Here is a 24,908-nt window from a genome sequence, read left to right on the forward strand (position 1 = left end):
TTACTTTATATATTCGTGTGTGAGTGCCTGCAGGTATACGTGTGTACATGTGTGGCTGGTGTTAAAGGAGTTATAGATGAGTGTGAGCTACCAGGTGGGAGCTGTGAATTGAACCTGGGTCCTTTGCAAAAGCAGCAAGTTGTTTTTTCTTTTTCTTTCTTTTTTTTTTTTTAAAGTTTTGAGTTTTTTGTTGTTGTTGTTACTTTCGGTGTTTTGAGACAGGATTTCTCTGTGTAGTTTTGGTGCCTGTCCTGGATCTCACTCTGTAGCCCAGGCTGGCCTCCAACTCAGAGATCCTCCTGGCTCTGCCTCCCTAGTGCTGAGATTAAAGGCGGGCACCACCACCGCCTGGCACAGCAGGTGCTCTTAACCTTTGAGCCATCTCTCCAGTCCCTAAATACGGCATTTAGGTCAGTGATTTTAAGTCTAAAAACTCACCAATCTAAAAGGAAACTCCCAAATCCCAGAAAAATTTGTCCAAAGTATGTACTGTATGTATTTACTATATGTAAATACTTTGTAAATGTCCTATGCACTGGGCGAACTGAAACCAGATGACACTGTTCTCGTCCCTGTCCCTAGCATCCCAATTTTAGGAAATCATTTACTTCTCATTTATATTAGAGTACAAATTCAGTAAAGCAAAGTGCCTTAAGCAAAGTTCTATAGATGCTATAAAAGTACACAGCACTCAATGTTTTTTACATGAACATAAGGCAAAATGTCTGTCATCACATAACACTAAGCATCCATTATGTAGTTTTTAATCCTATACTTAACTAAAGATGAACCTCTTTAAAGACAGAAACTCTTCCTAACATGTTCCTGCATTCTTGGTACCTAGAAAAAAATGTCTCTCAACAGTGAATTGGTGAATGTCACAACTCAAAACTGTACCACAAAGACAGAATAAACCAATATAATCTGTAATTCTGTGTTCAAAAATAATACTTGGCTATTAAAATAGTGACAGGGCAATTATGTAGGTAGAAAGTGTTTTCACTTAAAACAGATATAAAGACATGAAAAAACACATGAAACACAGGCACAGGAATTTTCAAAGCTTACTATGGATAAATGTTAATTTCAGCACTAAATAACTATTTCCTTTAACAATATATTGGAAATATCTCCTCCTTTCGTCATATTTGGACCCTTCTTGTGTTCTTTGGAAAGTTAAGCAATTCCAAGAGGATAGCTAGGACTCCAGTGAAAAAGAACTGAAGGAGAAGCAGCTCATGGTGTCAAATTAGTGGGAGAGCGCCAATGGATCCTGATGTAGGCTCAGCCCCGAAGGCACAGAGATTACAACTAGTATTTTAAGCACATCCACTTAAGAAAAGCCCGCACAGCACAGCCACAGTTGAGACAGGAATGGCAGCCTATGACATGACATGAGTAATAAAGCAAGAACCACAGGGAGAGGGTGACTTCTACACTCTGAGCATGACTGCCTGCCCAGTTCCATGTGTGAAGAATTCAACTAAGGTTAAATCTTCCATATCCTCACTCAGAACTAATTTCCAATTATAGGTGATTGATACACAAAAAGAAAATCCAGAATATTCAACTACAAAACAGTATCTTTGTACTTAGCACAACTGTAACAAACATAAAGACAGGGTTTTGACAAGAAAACTACAGTTCTCCAAAGTCTAATTACAAATGACATCATTAAAATGTTTTAAATACAGACACAGCGGTCCATGACTGTGTTGTAGAATATGTTAAGATGTGTTACATTTGTTTTTGCTGTGGAACATTTGTTTAATGATGTAAAGATGTGTTGCATTCTTTTACGTTGCATTTGTATAACTCTGTGAAGTTGTGTTACTTTGCCTGCCTAGAACAGGCATTGCATTGTATTGACTGGTCTAAAAAAGAGCTGAACAGCCAACAGCAAGGCAGGAGAAAGGATAGGTGGGCCTGGCATGCAAAGAGAATAAATAGAAGGAGAAATCTGGGAAAGGAGACATAGGAGGAGAGATAGAGGAAGACTCCAGGGTCCAGCCACCCAGCTACACAGCAAGCCCCAGAGTAAGAAGTAAAGAAGGATATACAAGATAAAGATAAAAGCCCAGAGGCAGAAGGTAGATGGGATAATTTAAGTTAGAAAAGCTGGCAAGAAACAAGCCAAGCTAAGGCTAGGCATTTATAAGTAAGAATAAGTCTCCATACGTGTATTTATTTGGGAGCTGGGTTTTTGGCCCCTCAAAGAGCAAAGAGTAAAGAGTGAAAAACAACTAACAATATGACTGTAATATTAGCACCTGCAAAAACAAGATGTCTCCAAGTCTGAAGAAGCCTGAACTACATAGTAGATGCAGGCTAGACAGGACAATACAGTGAGATGGAGGGAGGAAGGAAAAGAAAGAATTTGGCCGGGCAGTGGTGGTGCACGCCTTTAATCCCAGCACTCGGGAAGCAGAGCCAGGCGGATCTCTGTGAGTTCAAGGCCAGCCTGGGCTACCAAGTGAGTTCTAGGAAAGGCTCAAAGCTACACGGAGAAACCCCGTCTCGAAAAACCAAAAAAAAAAAAGAAAGAATTTGAGTCAAATGAATGAGACCAAATCACATGATGTGCAGCAGAGAAAGCCCCACTTACCCTGTGACTTTATATCCATTGTCACATAGGGAAAACTCCCAAGGACCGCCATTACCTCTTCATATTTGTCATCTTCAAGGAAGTGTAGCAGACTATGACGATCTGATTCCTTTAAACTGACCAAATCCTGAATAGTTTTAATTTTGTACTAAAAAAGGAAAAAAAATAAAAGGAAAAAAAAAAACAACACAATAAAATTTTCATAAAATGAAAACTAGTGGCATGCTGACCAAAAGAAAATCCAACAACTTCAGAAAAGAGTTAACATTATGGACATTTCAAAGCAAGACCACAAAAACTAAGGTTGTTTGTTATAAATTCATTACAAGCTTATTTTTTTAATCAGAAAAAAGAGTACAAAAATAAAATATGTTCATATAGAATATTGACTTAAGAACTATTGTCTTAAATTTATTTATTTTCAGTTATAAGCATAAAAATCTTCCAAGTACAGGTGGCCTCTAAAGGTTTCACTATGCAGTAAGTTAAATGAATTTAAATTAATAAAAATTTAATTTAAGCACTAGATACTTAATTGTTATGTTCACAGAGATTAAATCATGAGGCAGGTAGAATTTCAACTCTAGGATTCTGTTGTTTCAAATTATTACTTAACATTGATGAAATTTATAATGGTAATATGATTAAAGGACAGAGAACTTGAATACAGATTTCTTATAGTTATTACCTTTAATACTACCAAATCCAAAGCTGATCTTCTACTCACTTCTTCTACTATATACAAAGTAACTTTTTTCTTTTGTTTTCTTAAAACGGGGTCTCACTGTGTGGCCCATGCTGGCCTCATGTCCATTACTTAGACTAGGCCTCAAATTTACCACAGACATCCTGCCTCAGCCTCCCAGTGTACTGTTTACATGGGCTCATACTACCACACCCAAAAAGTCAAGTTTAAAATCTACCAGAATTATAAATTCAGTTTCTTATATTTTCCAAACTATTTCTAGGTATTCAAGTCTTTACAATGTTTTCTAAAAAAGAAATGATCTTTACTTAATCAGTGTATACTTCCACCCGCACACATCCCCCGACCCCCATAAGTAACTGGTATTGAACGCAGGGTCTTGTGCACACCAAGCAAGTATTCTGACCCCTGGACTTCATCATCAGTCCACCAACACTATTTCTGAGAATGCTTCATTTTTTATTTTTGTTCGTACTCAACTATAACAACTGCCCAACCTTTAAGTCAAAAACAAAGTGAAAAGTATATGATGTATTCTTACTTGGTACATACATTTTTGTAATGTAAAAATAAAATATTAATTGCTAAAATTCACTCAACCCAAAATAGTAATTCTATAGTACTAAAATATTATAAAACCACCTAATTAAGAAATACTAACAAAAGATATTGTAAATCTAAGAAATCCACAGTAGCCAAGTCTAGAAAACTTTATTCACATGACCTTGTAATATGACAAGTTGCTAAACTCTGACTAGAAAGTAGTCAACAAACCTTTTTATGGTTGGAAACTCTCCTAAGATTGTCCTCCTCAATGTGAGGGAGCTGCAGAAGGGGAGACTTAAACTGCTGGAGGCCTTGGACAGCCATCTGGGAGAGCTTCATACAGTTTTCTAAGGATGCCAAAGTTGGAGCACGAAACTCCCTTTCTTAGAAAGAATAGGAAAAAAAGAAACAAAAGGGCTGTACTTTTTACACTTTCATTACAAGGAATAAAATCACACTAACATTCAACACCTAAACTTCAACATGGATATTGATTTTTTTTCCTTTAAAAACTACTGAAAAAATGTTAAAATACATAAACTTGGTCCAGTATGTATTATTCTGCGACAACCATTAATTTAACAAAAGTCTCTGTATCAACTCCAATAATAGTAAAATATCAGGCATGCTCAGTGGTATCATGAAATGGTGAAGAACACCTGGAATCCCAGTACTTGGGTGGCAATCCTAGCACTCACTGGGCTGAGGCAAGGGCAGCGTAGGCAATGCAGGAAGATAGATACTGCCACAAACACACAAAGCCCCACGAGTCCTCAGCTGGGCACAGTACAGCAAAGCAGTAGCCTTACTGCTTAAGAAGCTACGGCAGATTTGGCTACAAAGCAAGATCCTATCTCAAAAATAAAAGATAAGTAAATATTTTGTGTTTTTTAAATTTATTTTTACTTTTTGAAGGCAGCAAAGTCTCCCTATGGAGCCCAGCCTGGCCTCAAACTAGACCCCTGCCCTCAGCCTAACAAGTGCTAAGGTTACAGGTATAATACATGCCTTGCTGAAATTCTTTCTATTTACAAACTCCAACAACAGTAACTAAGTAAGAAGGTATTATCAGTATTTCTAAATTCACTGTAGCATTGCCAAGAACTAAAATCACCCACAACAACAAACTATAATCAGTCTCCTTTTTTTTTAGCATTTTAGCATCCCCTTTCCCCTAACAGCCAAAAATTTCTTTTCTTTTCACACACTCACACACACACACACACACACACACACACACACACACACACACACAAAAAATTACACACTATGCCAAAAAAAAAATCACTGTTAAAATAACTAAAAAATATTCAGAGGAAACAAAACATTTAAAAGACTAAAAATAAAACAATGAAAAGAATGAGAAAAATCATGAGCAAATCGACTCAGTATACAAAATTGTAATTAAATACTCATAAATCTTTAAACTGTGAAGTATACTTCCTGAAGCAAACACTTGCAGGAAAAAGTCCAAATTAATTACATTTCTTCCTCACCTTCACGGCTCCTGGCCATTATTATTAGCTGGCAGATTACATTAACCATTTCTTGAAGCAGAGCAGGACATTTTTTCAGCATGAACTGTTGATCTAGGAGAAAGAAAAAAAACAACCCTGAAACAAACAATCCTAATATTACAGTGAAAATACCTTTTCCCTTTGAAGGCCAAGGCTAAAACACAGTGTCCTGGCCCTTCAATATTTCCCATCGTCTCAGAATTGTAATGTCTGAAAGACTGCTTCTCCTCAGCTTCACTGCAAAAAGTAGATGCCATTACTAATACAAGATGTAGCAAAGCCCAAATTCTAACATAATGGTGCAACTATATTAATTAATTACGTAATTATTATAGTCATTCCTTACTTTCTTTACAATAGTACTAATCATGAATTTAGTTCTAATCCTGCTATCTTTGAGATTGTTCTGTTTGTGCTGTTAAGTTCCTATAACTGTGGGTCAATGCAAAGACTATGAATGAGAACAAGGTCGACTAAGTACAGAAAAGAGGAGGAGGAAGTGAATTAAGGGGGTGACTAAGCTTGTAAAAGTGCTTGTGGTGCAAGCCTGACCACCTGAGTCCAATCTCCAGAAACAAACAAACAAACAAAAACGATGGGCTGGAGGATGGCTCTGCAGTGGTTAAAAGCGTCGGCTGCTCTTCCAGAGGACCTGGGTTCAAGTCCTAGCACCCACATGTGACTGACAACAGTTTGTAACTATAGCCTCAGGGGATTTATTCATTTATTTTAAACGGTTTATTTGTTTATTATGTATACAGTATTCTGTCTGCATATATGCCTGCACATCAGACGAGAGCACTAGATCTCATTATACATGGTTGTGAGCCATCATGTGGTTGCTGGGAATTGAACTCAGGATCTCTGGAAAAGCAGCCAGTGCTCTTAACCTCTGAACCATCTCTCCAGCCCCAGCTTCAGGGGATTTAATACCCTCTTCTGGACTCTTCAGGCACTGAACACATGTGATACACAACATGATTGCAGGCAAAGTTATACATTAAAATACACATTAAAATAAAAAACAAGTTAAAAAAATTCTAACAGGCTGGGACCGGGTGGTGGTGGTGCAGCCTTTAATCACGGCTTGAGGAGACAGAAGCAGGTAAATCTCTGTCCATTCCAGGCCAGCCCGATCTACAGAGTGAGTTCCAGGACAGGTTCTAAGGCTACACAGAGAAAAAAACAAGTTAAAAAAATTCTAACAGGCTGGGAATGTATATGCATAGCACATGTCAGGTCCTGAGTTCAAATACCAGCAATACAGAAAAATAAAGGATATATCATCATCATCCATCACCATCACCACCATCATTCATTTGAGGGGCCAGAGAGATGTCTCAGCAGTTAAGAGCACTAGCAGCTGCTGTGGATATCGCTCTGTATAAATAAAATGCTGACTGGCCAGTAGCCAGGCAGGAAGTATAGACGGGACAAGCAGAGAAGAGAATTCTGGGAACAGGAAGGCTGAGTCAGGAGACGCTGCCAGCCACCACCATGAGGAGCAACATGTAAGATACCGGTAAGCCATGAGCCATGTGGCAAGGTATAGATTTATACAAATGGGTTAATTTAAGATAGAAGAACTAGATAACAAGAAGCCTGACACGGCCATACAGTTTGTAAGTAATATAAATCTCTGTGTGTTTACTTGGTTGGGTCTGAGCGGTTGCGGGACTGGCGGATGAGAGATTTGTCCTGACCATAGGCCAGGCAGGACTGGAGAAAACTCCAGCTACAAGCTGCTCTTCCAGATGACTTGAATTCAATTCCCAATACCCACAGTGGCTCACAACAACTTGTAACTGCAGTTCCAAGGAATCCAAAGCCCTCTTCAGGCCTCTGTGGTACCAGGATATAGATGAAGACAGATAAAATTAACTTTTGAAACGAAATCCATTAGATTTGGTACTCAACCTAAAAAGCAGGCCCCCTATGTGTGAGAAATGACTAGTAAAAATGAATATGCCTGTATATGTGCACAGAACATTAGTAACAAAATTACTAATTTATTTCAAAGTAACTCCAATGACAATGCCTAAAAATATTTCTTCCTTCCATCCTAAGCATCCTTCCTAGCACTAATATCAAATGGTCTTATTTTCAGGAGTCCTGGATTGCATCATTAGCTGAACAGTGATGGGATGTTAAAATTTCATTCAGAAAGAACATTTGTTTTTTAGGATGACAAGTTTTTAAGTTTCAACTGAAATACTACAGCTAAAAAGGAGATGACATTCAAATCAATGATCTCTCTGGTAACACTTCCATCTCAACCCACGGCCTTTGTTTTAAAGAATAGGTATTTCAAACACTTATGAACCTTTAAGTGAAAATCAAATCTACTTCTCTGTAGCTACTACTGAGAAATGGGGGGAATAATGTTGGATTAGGAGGGTCAGATATTTGCTGTAAATCTAAAAATCTTTCAAGTTCTTTTGTCAAAAATCATTAGATGGTGATGTACATCTATAATCTCAGTCCACAGGAGGCTGAGGAAGAAAGGTCTTTAGCTTGTGACCAGCCTGAGCAGCAGCACAAGTTCAAGGACAGCCTCAGAGACATAACTGAGACTGTCTCAACAACCAAAGCCATTTAGGAAATTCTTTTGCTAACCTGCAATTATTAAACATTTCATACAGAATATTTGATTTTGAAATAATACATTTTGACAGATGCCAAAGCATCTGATGTAGACTTCCAAACTATTTGTAAAGTAATTATATACAAATAGATTTTTTAAAGGAATATAAACAACTATTTGATTGAACAAAAAAGAACATCATCTAAACGCTGAATCACCAAGACTACTTATATCTGTTGCTTTGGTCCTATTAAAACCCTTTACATATTAGAGTCACAAATACCTTCTTCCAGGGTCTCAGGAATTTTCATTCTAGCAAGATGAGACAGTAAAAGAACTCTGGCCTTCAGGCTATATGGACAGGTAAGTGGAGGCTCATTCTTCTTTAAATTTATGCTGCCAATTTCTCTAATTAGCTAAGGCAAAGAAAAATAATTATTCAGAAACATATCATGAATCATTCACTTTTGTACTTTATTGCTTATCAAGAAATGTGTAAGATGAGCCTAACCTGTGGTATTAAGATATTATCTGTTGGCCTGCTTGTGGCATCTTTATTATATTGAGGATCAAATTCAGAAGCTCCAGCTAAAACCATGATGAGACCTATGGAAACAAAACAAATATAATGGTAAATAGATGTTTGCTTACCTATTAATTTCTCCTCCTGAGATAACTCCCTTAACCCTAAAGTTAAGCACCTTTCTAATCATGCACAATGCAATGCTGACAGTCATCTGGCCTCCACTACTGACAAGTAAATTTATATCTCCCACTAAAACAAAAGAAACTACACTTTTTAAAAGTGTACACAATTGTTACCTATCCCAAGTGAGTATAAGTACTCATCAAATTAAGGGCACAAAAGGACTGGAAAAATTAAGATAATTTAAAATAGAATGTTTCTATACTAAGCATGTATTCCATAGAAGCCTGCTAGAGAGCATTAGTACTTCATGTGATGTTAGAATGTTGCATGTAAACGAGTGCCCTTCAGTTAAGCAAGGCTGGAAATAAGAAATTACCAAGAGTGAGAGATTCTTTTTATTCCATGACTTCTCAGAATATCAAGTAAACAAAACTTCTGGAACCTTGGAGAGTTTTATGGAAATGCACATAATTCCCTGCCACATGTATTATTATCCTAAAAGCTCTATAAGGACTGACACTACAATCATCAATTTCACCCTAACCATGAATCTTACCTTTCCTTTAACACAGAAGAGAATCTCTGCTAAAAAACAAAAGGGACTACAGACGCTCAAGAGTAGAGACGACAGTTCTGTAACTACTCCTTGCACTTTAGTTTCTTCAGATGTGCCCAACACACAGCAGGCACCGTAAACCTCTGACCTACTTCAATGCCCACCCTCCAAAAAAAAACAAATTTTTTTTTTTTTTTTGCAACAGTGTCTCACCCTGTAACTTTGGCCTGGAACTCCCTATGTAGACCAGACTGGGCTGGAACTCAAAGATCTGCCTGCCCTGGCCTCTCAAGTGCTGGGATTAAAAGCATGCACCATCACACCAGGCTCAAATATTTTCACAGGGGTGGAGGGAGAATAACTGTTCCAAAGACAGCTGAAGGAAATGTAAATAAATCCTTCAGCTAACAAACGCTCTGTGACAGAATTATCTGAGACTAAGGAACACTCTCAGAAATCAGTATCCCACGGGCAAAACAAAGCACATGAACCATTTTTATAAGGAAAGAAGTTCCTATATTAATATTTCAATTGAATATAAGAGTAATATATATGCACAACAGAAAGTAATACTCATTCTCTTCTATATCCTATACTCACTATACACAGTGAAGGGGTTCACAGACATTTTTGTTCAATTATATCATGTATTTTGACCATATCCACCCCTCCCCTTCCAGCTAGTACTCTTCCTTTTCCCAGACAGTCTTGCTTCAACTTTCATGACATGTGTGTGTGTGTATTTATGATTTTATGTGTACACATAAAAACCTAGGATCTATTTGAGAGAAATAATGTAATGTTTGAGTCTTATTTATTTCACATAATATAATTATCTCCTGTTCAATCAATTTTTCTGAAACTTCCCTAAGTTCATTCTTCCTTATGGATGAATAAAAAAAAAAAAGATGGTTGCTATATATACCACATCTTCCTTAACCACTTGTTTGCTGACAGGCACCTAGGCATATTCTGCAGCTTGGCTATTGTACACAATGCCACAGTAAGCACAGATGCAGAGGTGTCTGACTTGGCTTCCTCTTGGTATATCCCCAGAAGTGGTATAGCAGCTCATCATATGCTCACTCTACTGAAAGAGTTTTGAGGAATCGTGTACAGTGGCTGGACTAACTGACATTCTCACTAGAAGCTGCATCCTTGCCAGCTTTTGTTAATCGTTTTCTTAGTAACAGCAAGTTTGGCTAGAGTAAGATAGAATTCTTCTTCCTTTTGAAACACTGAATCCTTGGCTAGCCTGGAACTCACTATGTAGACCAGGCTGGCACCAGACTTGTGGCAATCCTCTTGGCTCTCCCTTTTTGAGTACTGGGATTACAGATGTATACAATTACACCAGGTTTTTAATTCTTTATGCATTCTAGAAATTCATCCTCTCTCAGTTGTTTAGCTACCCAACATTTCCTCCATCTCGTAGGCCATCTCCTTCCTCATTTAACTGTTGCTTTTGCTATGTGGAAGCCTGGTAATTTTATACACTTTCATTAATGACAAACTAGTAATCTGGGAAGACAGAACCTTAACTGAGGAAATGCCTAGATCAGACTAGCCTGTGGGCATGTCTGTGGGGGCATTTTCTTGATGCCAAAAGAGGAGGTACTACTCTTGGGCAGATGTGCCTAGGCTGTATTAAAAGCCACTTAAATGTGATGCTGAGGGGGAGCCAGTCAGCAATGGTCCTCCTGGTTTCTGATTCAATCTGATGAACTATAACCTGGAATCTACTATAGAGTTAAGAAATATATAGCAACATATAAATGACTCAGAAAACAATGCAACAAACAGCAGTTACTTAGGTTTACTTACGTTTCATATCCATATTTCGAGTTTTATAAACAAAGTATGTATAAATCTGTGTTGTACGTATTAGAATCTGGTCTCCACTATAGCGTATTGACCGATACCACCAAGAGCCCTAAATACAAATAAAATTGAACAAGATATAAAGCATGAAAAATTATAAATATTAAGCTTGAGGCAGCACAATGTGTGTGTGTGTGTGTGTGTGTGTGTGTGTGAATTTTCCAAAAATTTACTAAGAACAATGAGGTGCTTGAGCTTGTTCCATATTTCAAAGACTTACTAACAAATACTCACACTTCCAGACCCCTAAACACCAACACAGACCATTAGGCATGATTAAAATGCTTTAAGTTTTAGGCAGAAACTGTTGAAAAGATAAAACAAGAATAAAACCATTCATTGCTATAAACAAATAAAGTGGTTTCTACTACAAAATTTGATAAGTCTTGGGGCCATTTTATAGCTGACGTATTTTCATTCATGTTCTCAAGAGATCGGATCTTACACAGCAATCCTATAGAGAGGTCAAGACAGATGTATAATAGGACTAATAGAGGCACACAAACTCCAGGATCAAAAAGAACACATGGCACAAAGAAATGAAAGATGAAATAAACTTTTTGGTAGCTCTTCATTATATAGTACTACACAGTTATTTTTTAAAACGAGTGGCTAGGGATTGGGGATATGCCTTAATGGCGAAGACCACGTACTGTTCTTATAGAGAACCTATGTTCTGTTCCCATCACCCACATCAACTAGGTCATAACTATCCAGCTCCAGGGGATCCTATACTCTCTTCTGGACTCCTTGGACACCTACTCTCATGTGCACATACCCTACACACACATACATAAAAATAAAAAATAAAAATAGGCTGGGCGTGGTGGTGCCTTTAATCCCAGCAATCAGGAAGCAGAGGTAGTCTGAGGCCAACCTGGACTACCTATCAAGTTCCAGGCCAGCTAGAGTTAGGTAGTAAGACCCTGTTTCAAACAACAACAACAACAACGTGTTTAAAAACATCACATTGAATCGATTAAATTCTAAATCAAAATTTTATGGAGCAACTACCCCAAAACAATCAATATAAAGTGGTAGAACTTACCACAACAACAGGAAGGATAACCATAAACGCCAATCCATATACAAGTAAAACCTAGAGTTAAAGAGAAAGCAGTTATGCCTCGGTCTGGTAAATTAAAACATTGTTCAGACTTATAAAGAGGTCCCTCTATTAAAAAGCACTCTGTTATTTGATCCTTTATAATGAAGGTACCTTTTTGGGTTTTTTTTTGTGGCTAGTATAGCTGAAGTACAAATAGATCACAGAGCTTGTCCTAGGCACATAGGTTAACAGTGTTACTATAGTCAAACTCTAGAGCTTTTTCGTCTTTTAAAAATCACCTTTTAATTTTCTATATACTGATGTAATATAGATAACTGCAAAAGTTTTATAAATTATGCCTCCCTTCCAGTCAAGCACTTTCTATAGTCGTATCTTGCGAGTAGTGCTGTGAAATAAATGATAAGCCCTTACAAACTAACTCTAGTGCCTAACTACAAATGTGCCATTTCATTTTTATTTGATAGTAACTATTGAATTTTCGCCTACAGCTTCATCTGAAATCTGTCAGCTATCTTTCCCTTTCCTATTATTCCCACAGTAGCCCTAAGTTGATAGATGCACTTATAAGCAGCAAGTATACAAGATTATCAATTTTAATGTCACAAAATAGGCATTTTCAAAACAAACTATAGATAAACTGTGTATATTTTGCTTTCAAAGTTTAAAAAAGGCTCCTCAAGACCAGCAGGATGGCTTAGTAGGTAAAGGTACCTGCCACCAAGACTAACTTAACTGACTTCCAGCTCTAGAACCCATATGGTAGGAGACAACCAACTCCAGCAAGTTATCCTCTGACCTCCACAAATATGCTGTGACCTGGGCAGCCCTCCCCACCCCTCCACAAATATGCTGTGACCTGGGCAGCCCTCCCCACCCCTCCACCCCACCGCCCGCAACACACACACACACACACACACACACGCACGCACGCACGCACGCACGCACGCACGCGCGCGCGCGCGGGGGGGGGGGGGGGGGGGGGGGGCGGCGGCAGGAATGGGACAGACTGACAGACAGAGAGACAACACACACATACACATGAGAGACAGACAGACATGGAGAGAGAGTGAGAGAGAGTATACATTCAAAAGTAATAAGGAAAGATTAAGTTAAAATAAAATAGCTCCTAGATAATTACTTTCATGAAACCTCAAGTAGAGAATCATCAATTTGTAAACAATGTATTAAGACAATTCCTGATGTTTTAGGGCTGCAGCAACTATCAGAGATAGAAGTCTGTCTGATGTCCCTTTGCTTCCTAGTATGGAATTAGGTATATTTCAATTAATATAAAGTAGCTTAGTTTGAGTAAAGGTGAAATGAGTAAGTTAAATTGAGTTCACCTTAGATAAATATGGCTACCATAAAATCCAGTAGTTCTCAAATCAAAAGTAGGACACTAACCAAAAATACTTTCAAAATAAATTAGCAAAACTTGACAGTTTCAAACTTAGACTACATTGCTGCTGGGCGGTGGTGGCACACGCCTTTAATCCCAGTACTCGGGAGGCAAAAGCAGGCAGATCTCTGTGAGTTAGAGGCCAGCCTGATCTACAGAGTGAGTTCCAGGTCAGCCAGGAGAAACCTTGTTTCAAAAACAAAAGAAAAAACAAAAACAAAACAAAACAACAACAACCAAACAAACCAAAAACAAAATTAGAATCCATTGTCCTAAACTAGCGTGTAACGAGAACCAATTCTTTTCTCTTGCTATGTAGCTTTCAAAACACAGTAACAAGTAAGTGCATGTGAGAGTCTCTTTGGGAAAGTTTCATTATATCACACCCTAATACAGTATAGAACAAAAGTATATCAAGAACATCAGAACAGGCCTTATATAAATGCACTCACCAGAATCGAATTTTTCTGGTCAACTATCCAAGCTGGCAAGGCGATTCCAAAACTTGTAGCTGAAATAAAATAAATCACTGTTCTAAAGATTCTGCTTTCAATTTTATTTATCTGTATCTCAAAATTAAGTTTCCTCACCATTTCCTGAAAAAACTTCTTACATTACATATATTTCCATTACACAAACTTAAAAAATACACTCAGGCTTGTACAACATTTGAGAGACTGAGGCAGGAGGATCAATGGAAGTTCAAGGTCAGCATGGATGAGAGTGAGACCTTGTCTTAAAATAAATGAATGTATGTATGTTACAGAAGAGTGTACATGAAACTTCATAGTTTTCAATGGGGAAACTTTTTACACTTAAGTTTCTTTTTACTAGAAAACTCAAATACTTTCATGCCTTGAATTCATATAAACGCTTGAAAATGTAAGAAATTAGTAAAGAAAAAAATTTTGCATGTGCTCATGGTATGCACACATGTATGCATGAATGTGTACATACAGGTGCCATGCACATGGAGAAAATTATTTTATTATTTTTAAATTGTAAGTATGTGTTTCTATCTTCTTTTTTTTTTAAAGATTTATTTATTATGTATACAATGTTCTGTCTGCGCGTGCTTGGACACCAGATCTCATTACAGATGGTTGTGAGCAAGCCACCATGTAGGTGCTGGGAATTGAACTCAGGACCTCTGGAAGAACAGCCAGTGCTCTTAACCTCTGAGCTATCTCTGCAGCCTGTCTGTATCTGTTAATAGGTATATACACATGAGTACAAGCAGCCCCAGAGACCAAGATTAGATCTCCTTGAAGCTGGAATTATAGGCAGCTTTGAGCTGCTCAACATGGTGCTGGGAACTGAAGTTTTTTTTTGTGTTTTTCCCCACCAACATATTTTTATTGATTATTTGGGAATTTCACATAATGTACCCCAATATCTCTCTCTCTCTCTCTCTCTCTCTCTCTCTCTCACACACACACACACACACACACACTTCCCAGTCCTCCTAGATCTAGCCCCCTCACTCCGGTTACCTACCCCCCTAAAAAAAGAAGAAATTACCAAGTTCAATTTATGTTGGGAACCAAAGTCTTTAAAAAAAAAAATTAAGTAAAAAGTAAACAGAGAGGCTGGAAAGACTGCTCAGTGCTTCCGAGCATTTGCTGTCTTTTTGGTTGTGAGCCTAGCCTTTAACAGATGAGCCATCTCTCCTGCCCCAAGTAGCTCATCAGTTAAGAGCATTTGTTGCTCTTGCAGGGAACCTGGGTTCAGTTCCTAGGACCCACAGAGTGGCTCACAACCATCCATAACTCCAATTTCAGGGGATCCAATGTCCTCTTCTAACCTTCACACACATAAGCAGCACACATAAAATAAATCTGAAATAAAAGAAAAAGGAGTGCTTGCTGCTCTTTCAGGATCCAGGTTCAGTTCCCAGCCCACACTATGGCTCACAATGGCCCCCAAACTCCAGCTCTAGGAGATCTAATGCCCCCACTCTTTCTAATCTCTGTGGGCACCAGTCATGTGTATGGTGCACAAACATAAATATAAATAAAACATATATGTAAAGAAGTTCAATGTATTCATCTAACTTCTTGTGGCTGTAATTTTCATACCCATAAACAAAGAAAAATCAATATTCCTCTTATTCTAGTTAATATTTTCAGAATATACAATACTACCAACATTTTTATATTCACCGCACCTTGAGGCCCATCTGGATTTCCAAATTCTTCCCAATTTTTCCGAGACTCTTCATCTGTTAAACTACCATGAAGAAAATAGGTACCAAAATTAGAAAGCCATACCCAAAAAAATAAGTATTTAAATGTAAGAACTTCATTAGGCAATCGATATCTTTGTTTTTTAGATTTATTTATGTGTGTGTGTGTGTGTGTGTGTGTGTGTGTGTGTGTGTGTGTGTCTACATGTACAAGAGCACAGGTGCCCACAGAGACTTTGAAAGTCCCTGAAACTGGAGTTACAGGAGGTTGTGAGCTGCCCAAACTGGGTGCTGGAAACTGAAGTCTTGGGTCCTTTGGAAGGCAGAGTGGTGAGCACTTCTAACTGCTCCAATGTCCCACACTCTCCCCATCTGAAGCAAACGCTCCTCTGAAAAGACAGTCACCCCGGCTGGGGATGAGGCTCACTCAGTAGAGTGCTTGCTCTGCAGGCATGGAAGCCCCCAGTACCGTATCAGATAAACCTGACAAAGGTACAACGGCCCACGGATAACTCAGCTCTCAGTTGACAAAGATGGGCTGCACCTGGGCCAAGCTGGCTCTCTACTGTTGGACTGAAGTGAGAGAGGCCTTTTCAGTAGATAAGGTGGAGAGTGAAACACCAACACTAACCTCTGCCTGTACGTACAGGTACACCCACATGTGTGAACACACATGCCACACAGATACACATACCCTTCCCCAAAGGGGATTAATAACTCAAAGAATCAAAAATACTCTCTCTGAAAAGGGGTGTGTGTGCGCGCACATGCGCGCGCAAATGCTAATTTCTGGACCTTGACACAAATTCCTGCTTAGCTCAAGTCTAGCTAATTAAGTCAGATGAAACTCAAAGGCTATTTATTAAGTCTTATAAGAATCTAAGATTTTAAGTGACTTTTATTTATTTCCTAACAGCCTATTTTCTAAAACTTCCCCAATGAGCACATTAATAATTTAAAATGTAGTAGTTAATTCCCAAATGGTGGCACTATGCTCTCAAGAGGTCAACGTCGCCTGTAAAACTTCACTGTTGTGGGAAAAGGCCCTTCTAAGCCAAGTGCCAGGAGAACTAGGCAAACACCTCCTACACAGGAGCTTTCAGGTCAGGCAATATAAAAGTTACAGAATGACTTTCAACACCTAAATAAAATGTAAGTGCTGACCTGGCCAACAGCTCAAAGCAGAGAACTAAAATGCCTTTATTTCAGATCCCAGTATACATCATAAAAAGCACTAGATGAAAATCTCAGTTCCTTCACAAATCTGACAATGCTTTGGAAACAAAAAAATCCTAATAGCCAAACCAATTCTAGGCAGAAAGAACACAGCTAGAAACATACTATTACCTAACCTAAAACTACACTACAGAGCCAGTGATAAAGACAGCATTGTACTGGTACGGAACAGACATGCAGATCAATGGAATAGAACAGAAAATCGGAGATCGACCCAGAGTTGTGAATGCCTAAGCTTTGCTGAAGGTGTCAAAAACATACACTAGGGGAAAAAGTCTTTTCAACAAATGGTGCTGGCCAGAGAGGATATACACCTGAAGAATGAAATCAGACCCATATCTCTCACTCTGCAAAAAACAAAACAAAACCCTGAGATCTTGGAGTTTGAGGACATACTGATCTATAGGCAGCTAGGGCTACATAGTGAGACCCTATGTTGGGGCGGTGGGGGGGGGGGTTTATAAATGTAAAATTGTCTGGGTATGTATATGTGAATAATACAGGTTTGTTTTTGTTTTCTGGGTTGTGAGAAATCAAACCCTAGGGCTTGTGTACACTTACTTGCCAGGTACTCTACTGAGCTCTACCCTCAGCTCACAAGGTTTCTTTACAGTAACAATGTATCTTACCTATGCCTACATCTAGGTCAACAAGAAAATAATCTGAAAGTTCTAAAAAGATTCTTAAGAAGGTTTGGGAGGCAGAGCAGACAGACAGACAGAAATCTGTAACTCAGGCTGGTGAGACGGCTCAGCAGGGAAAGAGCACTGGCTCCCAACCTACTCTCCACACATCTGCAGTGACACACACACACACACACACACACACACACACACACAGTAAGTAAATAAACAAAATCTACATCTCAACAGATACAGTATCTAACAGTAACTAGAAACCATCTATTACAATGAAATTCTGAAAGAATACCAAAAATAAAGCACTTAAAGTAAACATTACACTTGCCCTTGAACAGTTCAGTGAGAGACACACACTGTCAAAACAAGGAGAATATAACTGGTTTAACAAACGCCTCAAAAGAGAAAATGAGACTCAAACACACCTCTGCTACTCAGGATGCTTAGAAACTGCTCAATACAACTCAGTCGTTGTGGTGGTTGGAATGGAAATGATCCCTACAGGCTCCTGTATCTAAATATTTGTTTCCCAGTTGGTGGACTGTTTAGGAAAGAGCAGGAGGTGGTCTTGTTGGAGAAGGCCCATCTTGCTCCCTGTACCTCCACCCTTCAGATGGAATATCAGTTCCAGTAGCACGCCTGCCTGTCTGCTTGCCTCTATGTTCCCTGCCATGATGATCATGGACTAACCTCCTCAAACTGTAAGCAAGGCCCTAATTTAATGCTTTCTTTTATAATCTGCCTTGGTCCAGGGTCTCTTCACACCAAAATCAGTATCTAAGACATATTTAATTAAACTTGGGGAAAATCCCTTCTCTAAGTGCCAACCCTGAGTAACTTATGATTTAATTAAACTACCACTTTAGAGCTGCTGAGTAGGTCCATAAATGTCAGGTTCAAATATACTTGGTTAATATTTAATAAAAGTGTGTAACATTCATTTCACTTACTACTTTCTTAAACAGAAAATATCTTTACCCCTTTCTTTAAAAAGTGTAACAGGCCCTATGATACTTACGCTGCATAAGCTTTTGCTATCCTCATGAACATAACTTCATCACCTCCTTTATCTGGATGATATTTAAGTGACAACAAGCGATACTGTTTCTTAATTTCTGCTACTGTTGCTCCCTAAAAGGAAAAGCTTTGTTAATACGTAAGAACATAATGCAATAAGAAATAATCAATCCTATTTTTATCTTAAACCATGAACTACTCAATGTTCTGACAAAAGAAAGTAACATTTTCTCCTATACATTTTGTCTCCCAAGTTTCATCTCATACATATACTTCTCAAGCATTTAACTATATGACATGCAATATTCTAGTCACTAATAGTAATGGTGGTGAAACCATGTAACTCCACATTTAAATAAAAGTGCAATGTTTTTACTATCCAAAAAGGATCAGGAGTAAACTATTGCAGCTAAGTCAAAGATGTGCTTGCTTTATGCTCTGAGCAGTATCTTATTTCATCTGCTTCTAAGTATTTTAATATTAAGTAAATATTTAAAAAAAGAACTGGCATTGATTCTCAATCTCACTTTTTATCAATACTTCTGGATCATTTTTATTTCCCTACATCTTTTTATTATACTCTTGGTGGCCATGATAATTACAGTTTAAAAAAAAAGAGACACTGGACTGGAGAGATAGCTCAGGGGTTAAAGTTCACACTGCTCTTCGAAAGGGTGCACAGGTCTAGTTCCCAGCACCAACAGACCCTGGGCAGCCTCAAAGGATCCAGCACCCTCTGCTGGCTTCTGCATTCTCATGCATAAACCCACACTCACACATACACCCATATGTATACATTTAAAAATAAAATCTAAAAAATGTTTAAAAAAGAAAACAGTCAAATATAAATCCTACTATATGTGAATTTTTCTTCTACAAAACAGAAAACTAGAAGATGAACATTCTCCTTAATTTGTCTATCAACTTCAAAACCAAGCAATCCACTGAAGAAAAACGAAGTTTAAAACCACAACTACAGCCGGGCGGTGGTGGCGCACGCCTTTAATCCCAGCACTCGGGAGGCAGAGCCAGGCGGATCTCTGTGAGTTCGAGGCCAGCCTGGACTACCAAGTGAGTCCCAGGAAAGGCACAAAGCTACACAGAGAAACCCTGTCTCGAAAAACCAAAAAAAAAAAAAAAAAAACCCACAACTACTAGATTCAGTCTGCCTACTAAGCTGTTACAGGACACAGTTCTCTCAGCCTCACCCTCTCTCTTCACTAACTCCAGTTCTAATGTTCTATAGAAGTTTATCAACCGAGTTCAACCAAAATCTCACCAAAGAACATACTCAAAGACTACCTAATTTCAATGATAATGACAACAGTTTCTTACAAGTACCCCCATCTCAGATTTAAGGTAGTGCATGTGCCAATCAACATGAATGTATTTTTAAAATATAGTCACTTCTCATCAAGTAATCTTGACAGTTTACTAGTTATAAGCTAATACTACTAGCAATCAACAATAGAACAAATGTATTTAAATGATAATGAATTAGATCTTTTTTTGTTTGTTTGTTTTTTCGAGACAGGGTTTCTCTGTGTAGCTTTGCGCCTTTCCTGGAACTCACTTGGTAGACCAGGCTGGCCTCGAACTCACAGAGATCCACCTGGCTCTGCCTCCCGAGTGCTGGGATTAAAGGCGTGCGCCACCACCGCCCGGCTAGATCTTATTTTTTTTAAAGAAGTTAACTGACAGGGCTGAAGAGATGGCTTGGTGGAGAAAAGCTTGTACTTCTCTCCCTCAAGTCCCGAGTTCAGTTCCCAGCATCTACCTCAGGCAGCTTTAAACCACCTGCCAACTCCAAGGGATCTGATAGCCTCTTCTACCCTGAGTACACATACATACAACACAGAGAAACATAAGTGAAAACTGTCAATCTAAAACAAAATGTTAACAGACCAAAGTCTGATTTCTTTTGGAAATGTCTAATCTGTTTTAGAGTGTAGACTTCTAGTATTTAAGATATTGTTAAATTAAAGAATACTACTTACAGGATCCAAATTTAATACTTCATAAGGATTGTACTCCTGATATTCTCGGTCTGTTTTGGAAACTTTGTATGCAAGGAATAAGAACAATGCCCATCCTGCAAGCAGAACTATTTTCCTGTTTAGGAAAAAGACAAATGACATAATAAATACATCTGTATGGCTTTCCACAAGATCAAGGAATAAAACAATCTAAAGGAGCTGCACACCACTATGCTACACTACTGACTCACATCTGTAAATTCCTGTTACAGCAGGATGGTGCTGTTTTCACTTCTGAATTCTCTAGAATCTAGGAGAGTGCCTCCCATGTTACTATTTGCAGAATTAAATACAGAAAATAATACTAGACTCATTAAAATAGATAAGAAATAGCCGAGAAACCACTTAATGAAAGAAGTTTACTCTTGACCTAGAAATTACACATTTAGTAAGATAAATTTTTAAAAATTGGCCAGGCATACAAAGATGAATAAATAGCCTTCTTTAAATTGTAAAGTTTGGAAATATTCTGATGTCCATCAGCCATAACTAACTTAAGGAGAGTAGTCAAACCATGATGCAGCCACACAAAAGAACATTTTATAGCTAACACATAAAAAATGTGCACAAGTTAAGGATATAAAAGAGCAATAAAAAAACTAATTTCTTCTCTCTTGAATGTATTCTACATAGTAAAACCAAATACTAGCATCTTTAAATGTCCATCAAATGAATTACTAGGCAAAAAAATAATAATAATTTTAATCATTCAACCAGAGTGAAATACTTTCTAGTAAACGAAAGTAAAATCTCTCATGAAAGATTTTTTTAATGTTAAATTTGAAAGGGAAAACAGCTTTTAAGCTTTGTAAAACACAATCCAATTTCTATAAGCAGAAACATGATTAGAAGAGTACGAAGTAATCAATATCTTTAGGTGAAAAATGAACTATCAGATGCTCTGTATGACAATTTGTTACAATGAACAGGATCTGTTAGACAAAAACATAAAATAATCAAACAGAACTGGAATGACTGGCTTTAAGAACAAAGAGAAGGTCCCTTGTTTAGCTTTGTTTCCATCCCTGCACTGAGATGACATTGAGGGCCTTTCCTGGCTCTGCTAGGCAAGAACTCTGAGTCACACCCTCAGTTGTGCTTCTGCTCTTTGGCAGAACCTAGCTTAAATGCACTTACCATTTGGAAATGAGCCAACATCTGGAATCACCTAGGATTCCTTAGTTTTCTGTTTACCCGATTTTCAACAAAACAGATTTTTGTTCTTCAATGTTCCATAAGCTTTCCCACAATCACGCATTTGCTCTCTTGTATCTGTCAAAATCTCAGTTCCCATGTGTGCGTGCTTACCTACACAAACTTTAAATTCATCCTTACTCAACTCAAATGATCCACCTTTCAAAAGCAATCCTTTGAAGAGAACAGTTATAGCTGCAAAGCAGCACACACAATAACTTTTTTCCTTTGACTTGCTGCAAATTCCTTTGGCACCTGAACAAGATCTTATCCAGTTTTTACTAACCCCTGGGTAGTTTAATCAACAGTGGGAACTGAGATACAAGTTTCTTTCCATTTGGCCAAAACAATATTCTAAACCACACACACACACACACACACACACACACACACACACACACACTTTGAGGAAGGGTCTCAATAGAGCCTAGGCTGCCCATAAAATCACTATGTAAAGGAAGATGACTTTGAACTTCTGACCCTCCTGCTTCCACAGCCCACATAAGGGCTAATCGTGCAGGCATGCACCACCACACCTGATTTATAGGGTGCTAGGAGTCAAACCAAAGGCTTCTAGCATGGTTGGCCAGCATTCTACAAAGTAAGTTGCATCCTCAGGCATATTTTAAACCTTTCAAGAGTATATAACTTCAAGCTGTTTTCCAGCCTACCTAAATGCCCACATATATGCCCAAAGAGGAGAGAGAACACTATTAAGAACATCCCCCTCTTTTTTCCTGGCCACAAAACAAAACTCACTAGCTCAACTCCCACTGTTATTACATATCAATTAAGAAAGTTTGGTAAGCTGCTTAAGCTATATATCTCAATTCCAACTTCCATGACAGGTTTGACAATTAAATGAGATTTAAAATTGTAAGTACCTTGAAAGTGACTCATATGTAGTAAACATAATCAACTCATGGTAGTTATGGGCTACTAGTAATAACTCTTCCCCAAGTCTCAGGGGCTACAGTTATAGATCAACAATAGAACATTTAACTAGCATTTGCAAGGTTCAACTCCAGTACCACAAAAAACAAAAACAAAAACAAAACAACAACAACAAAAACACCTTAGCCACACTTACAGCCCACTCAAAAAGCCTTCTCTGTCTTGGGCCAAGTGAGCGTCCTTTCTGCTGCTCTTCCATAGCAACTCCCCTCCCAGTCCTCACTGCTATGGTTTAGCAGTATAGAGTACAAAACAGTGGTAGAACTAGGGTTGAGAAGACAGTTCAATGGACAAGCCTGAGAGTCAGAATTCATATCTCTAACACCCACATAAAAGTTAGGCAGGTGTGATTACCTATTACACCCCAGTGCTTGGGAGGCAGAAATGGGATCCCTGGGGCAAATGGGCTAGACAGACTTGCTGGGCAAACTCCAGGTTTACCAAGAACCCTGTACAATAGTTTTAAACATCAACTTACCATGGTCTAGATCACCTGAGAAAAGAACCTCAATCAAGGGATTGTCTAGATTAGACTGGACTATGGGCATGTCTATTGTTAAGTGATATAGGAAAGACCTAGCCCACTGTGGGCAGCATCATTCCCTAGGCAGAAAGTCCTGAGCTACATAAAGATAGGAGAAGTCTAGATTAAAGCTAACTAGCAGGAAGAAGGCAGAATAGGTGTCTGCCCAGAATATAATCTCTGTTCTTAACTGTAACTAGCAACAGAAATAAAACTAGAACACCCTACACCTCAGTAAATAAAGTAGAAAATTGTTCAGACACCAGATGTCAACCTCTGGCTTCCATATATACATAAACGCATGTACATGAAACCTAAAGACATGTACCCACTTGCATCTGAACACACATGCACACGCTCACCATACACAAAAAGATGTAGTGGATCTTTAAGAGATGAGGTCTGGGGCGCTAAAGATATGGCTCAGGGGTTTGCTCTTGCAGAGGACCAAGTTTGGTTCCCAGCATCCATATCAGGTGATTCACAACTGCCTATAACTCTAGTCACAGGGGATTTGACACCTCTTCTAGACCCTTGTATATGTATCATCTGTATCTGTATCATCCATATCTGTATCCGTATTCATATATGTATATGCATCTGTATATGTATCCTTCCACCATGATGCCATCTACCAAGTTGTAATGTTACTCCAAAGGTCACAAATGGATGCGGCTGAAAGACCTTGGACTTTCAGCCTCTAAAACTAAAATAAGCTAAATAAGCCTTGTTTGTTATAAAGTACCCAAACTGAAGTATTTTATTACAGTAACAAAGACAAAAGAAATGAACTAACATTATTTACTAAATTTGTTCAATTGTTTATTTGGCAGTCCCTCCTAAGGTTCACATCTTTGAATCATATCTATTTTGTTAATCACTGTGTATCTAGCACTTTCTATATCTGACTCATAATAGGCACACAATGATTACATGTAAAATTAAAAGCAGAAAATTCTAAACATAAAACTAAAGTTTGCTAACACTCTCAATAATCTAAAGAACACTTGAAAATGCTATTTACACACAGTAACTCTTCACTTTGATGAAATCTACAAGTCTAACAAATCTTATGAGGTTTTATGAAACAGATAAAAATGACAAATCACAAAGGCAAAGCAAACCTAAGAAAAAGAACAAAACCTTCCAGATGCTAAACTCTATCAGATGCTTCATGTTTGGCATCTGTTCTCAGAGCCAAGAACAGAAGAGAAGCTCATGACAGGATCTCCTGAGCTGATGAAAATCAACCAATAACACCACACTCCAGTTCTTAGAGAGCAAAAGCGGGCAGGCGGGGGAACCTGGGGGACGACATGACATGATTATGCTCTGTGTCCAATTTTCTAAGAGAATATTTGGTTCCTCCAAAAAGACAAGTATTTCCTTAAATGCAGATTCAGTAAATTAACTTAGAATGTCTTCTGCATTTTTTTTCCTTTTAACCATATTTTAAATGTAATTTGGAAGCTACTTCCAGAAATGATATAACTTAGTTTCAGAGACACTGGCAGGAAAGAAGCACTAGGTACTGGAAAGAAGCAAGGGTTTTCATAATTTCTAACTTTATCTAAACTATCACCAGAATCTAGTCAGTAGTTCTCTGACCTTCA

The 24,908-nt window shown here is 38.2% G+C and overlaps 1 protein-coding gene across 4 annotated transcripts in view; it reads right to left on the reverse strand.

The window, feature by feature from the left end:
- Window positions 1-24,908, reverse strand: part of Sec63 (SEC63 homolog, protein translocation regulator) — a 77,419-nt gene that overhangs the window by 22,498 nt on the left and 30,013 nt on the right. For 3 of the 4 annotated variants that reach the window (XM_059272460.1, XM_059272461.1, XM_059272462.1), the window contains 11 exons: window positions 20,586-20,700; window positions 18,590-18,702; window positions 15,680-15,741; window positions 13,965-14,023; window positions 12,093-12,143; window positions 10,988-11,096; window positions 8,470-8,564; window positions 8,242-8,374; window positions 5,354-5,446; window positions 4,086-4,240; window positions 2,606-2,753 (listed from right to left, as the gene is read on the reverse strand). In XM_059272460.1, coding sequence (XP_059128443.1) covers window positions 2,606-2,753; window positions 4,086-4,240; window positions 5,354-5,446; window positions 8,242-8,374; window positions 8,470-8,564; window positions 10,988-11,096; window positions 12,093-12,143; window positions 13,965-14,023; window positions 15,680-15,741; window positions 18,590-18,702; window positions 20,586-20,700 — 1,133 coding nt within the window. Of the gene's footprint in view, window positions 1-2,605; window positions 2,754-4,085; window positions 4,241-5,353; window positions 5,447-8,241; window positions 8,375-8,469; window positions 8,565-10,987; window positions 11,097-12,092; window positions 12,144-13,964; window positions 14,024-15,679; window positions 15,742-18,589; window positions 18,703-20,585; window positions 20,701-24,908 lie in introns of those variants that run through there. The other variant, XM_059272464.1, reaches the window with a different exon arrangement.

This window comes from Peromyscus eremicus, chromosome 8b (genome assembly GCF_949786415.1).
Source record: "Peromyscus eremicus chromosome 8b, PerEre_H2_v1, whole genome shotgun sequence".
NCBI classification, from domain to species: Eukaryota; Metazoa; Chordata; class Mammalia; order Rodentia; family Cricetidae; genus Peromyscus; species Peromyscus eremicus.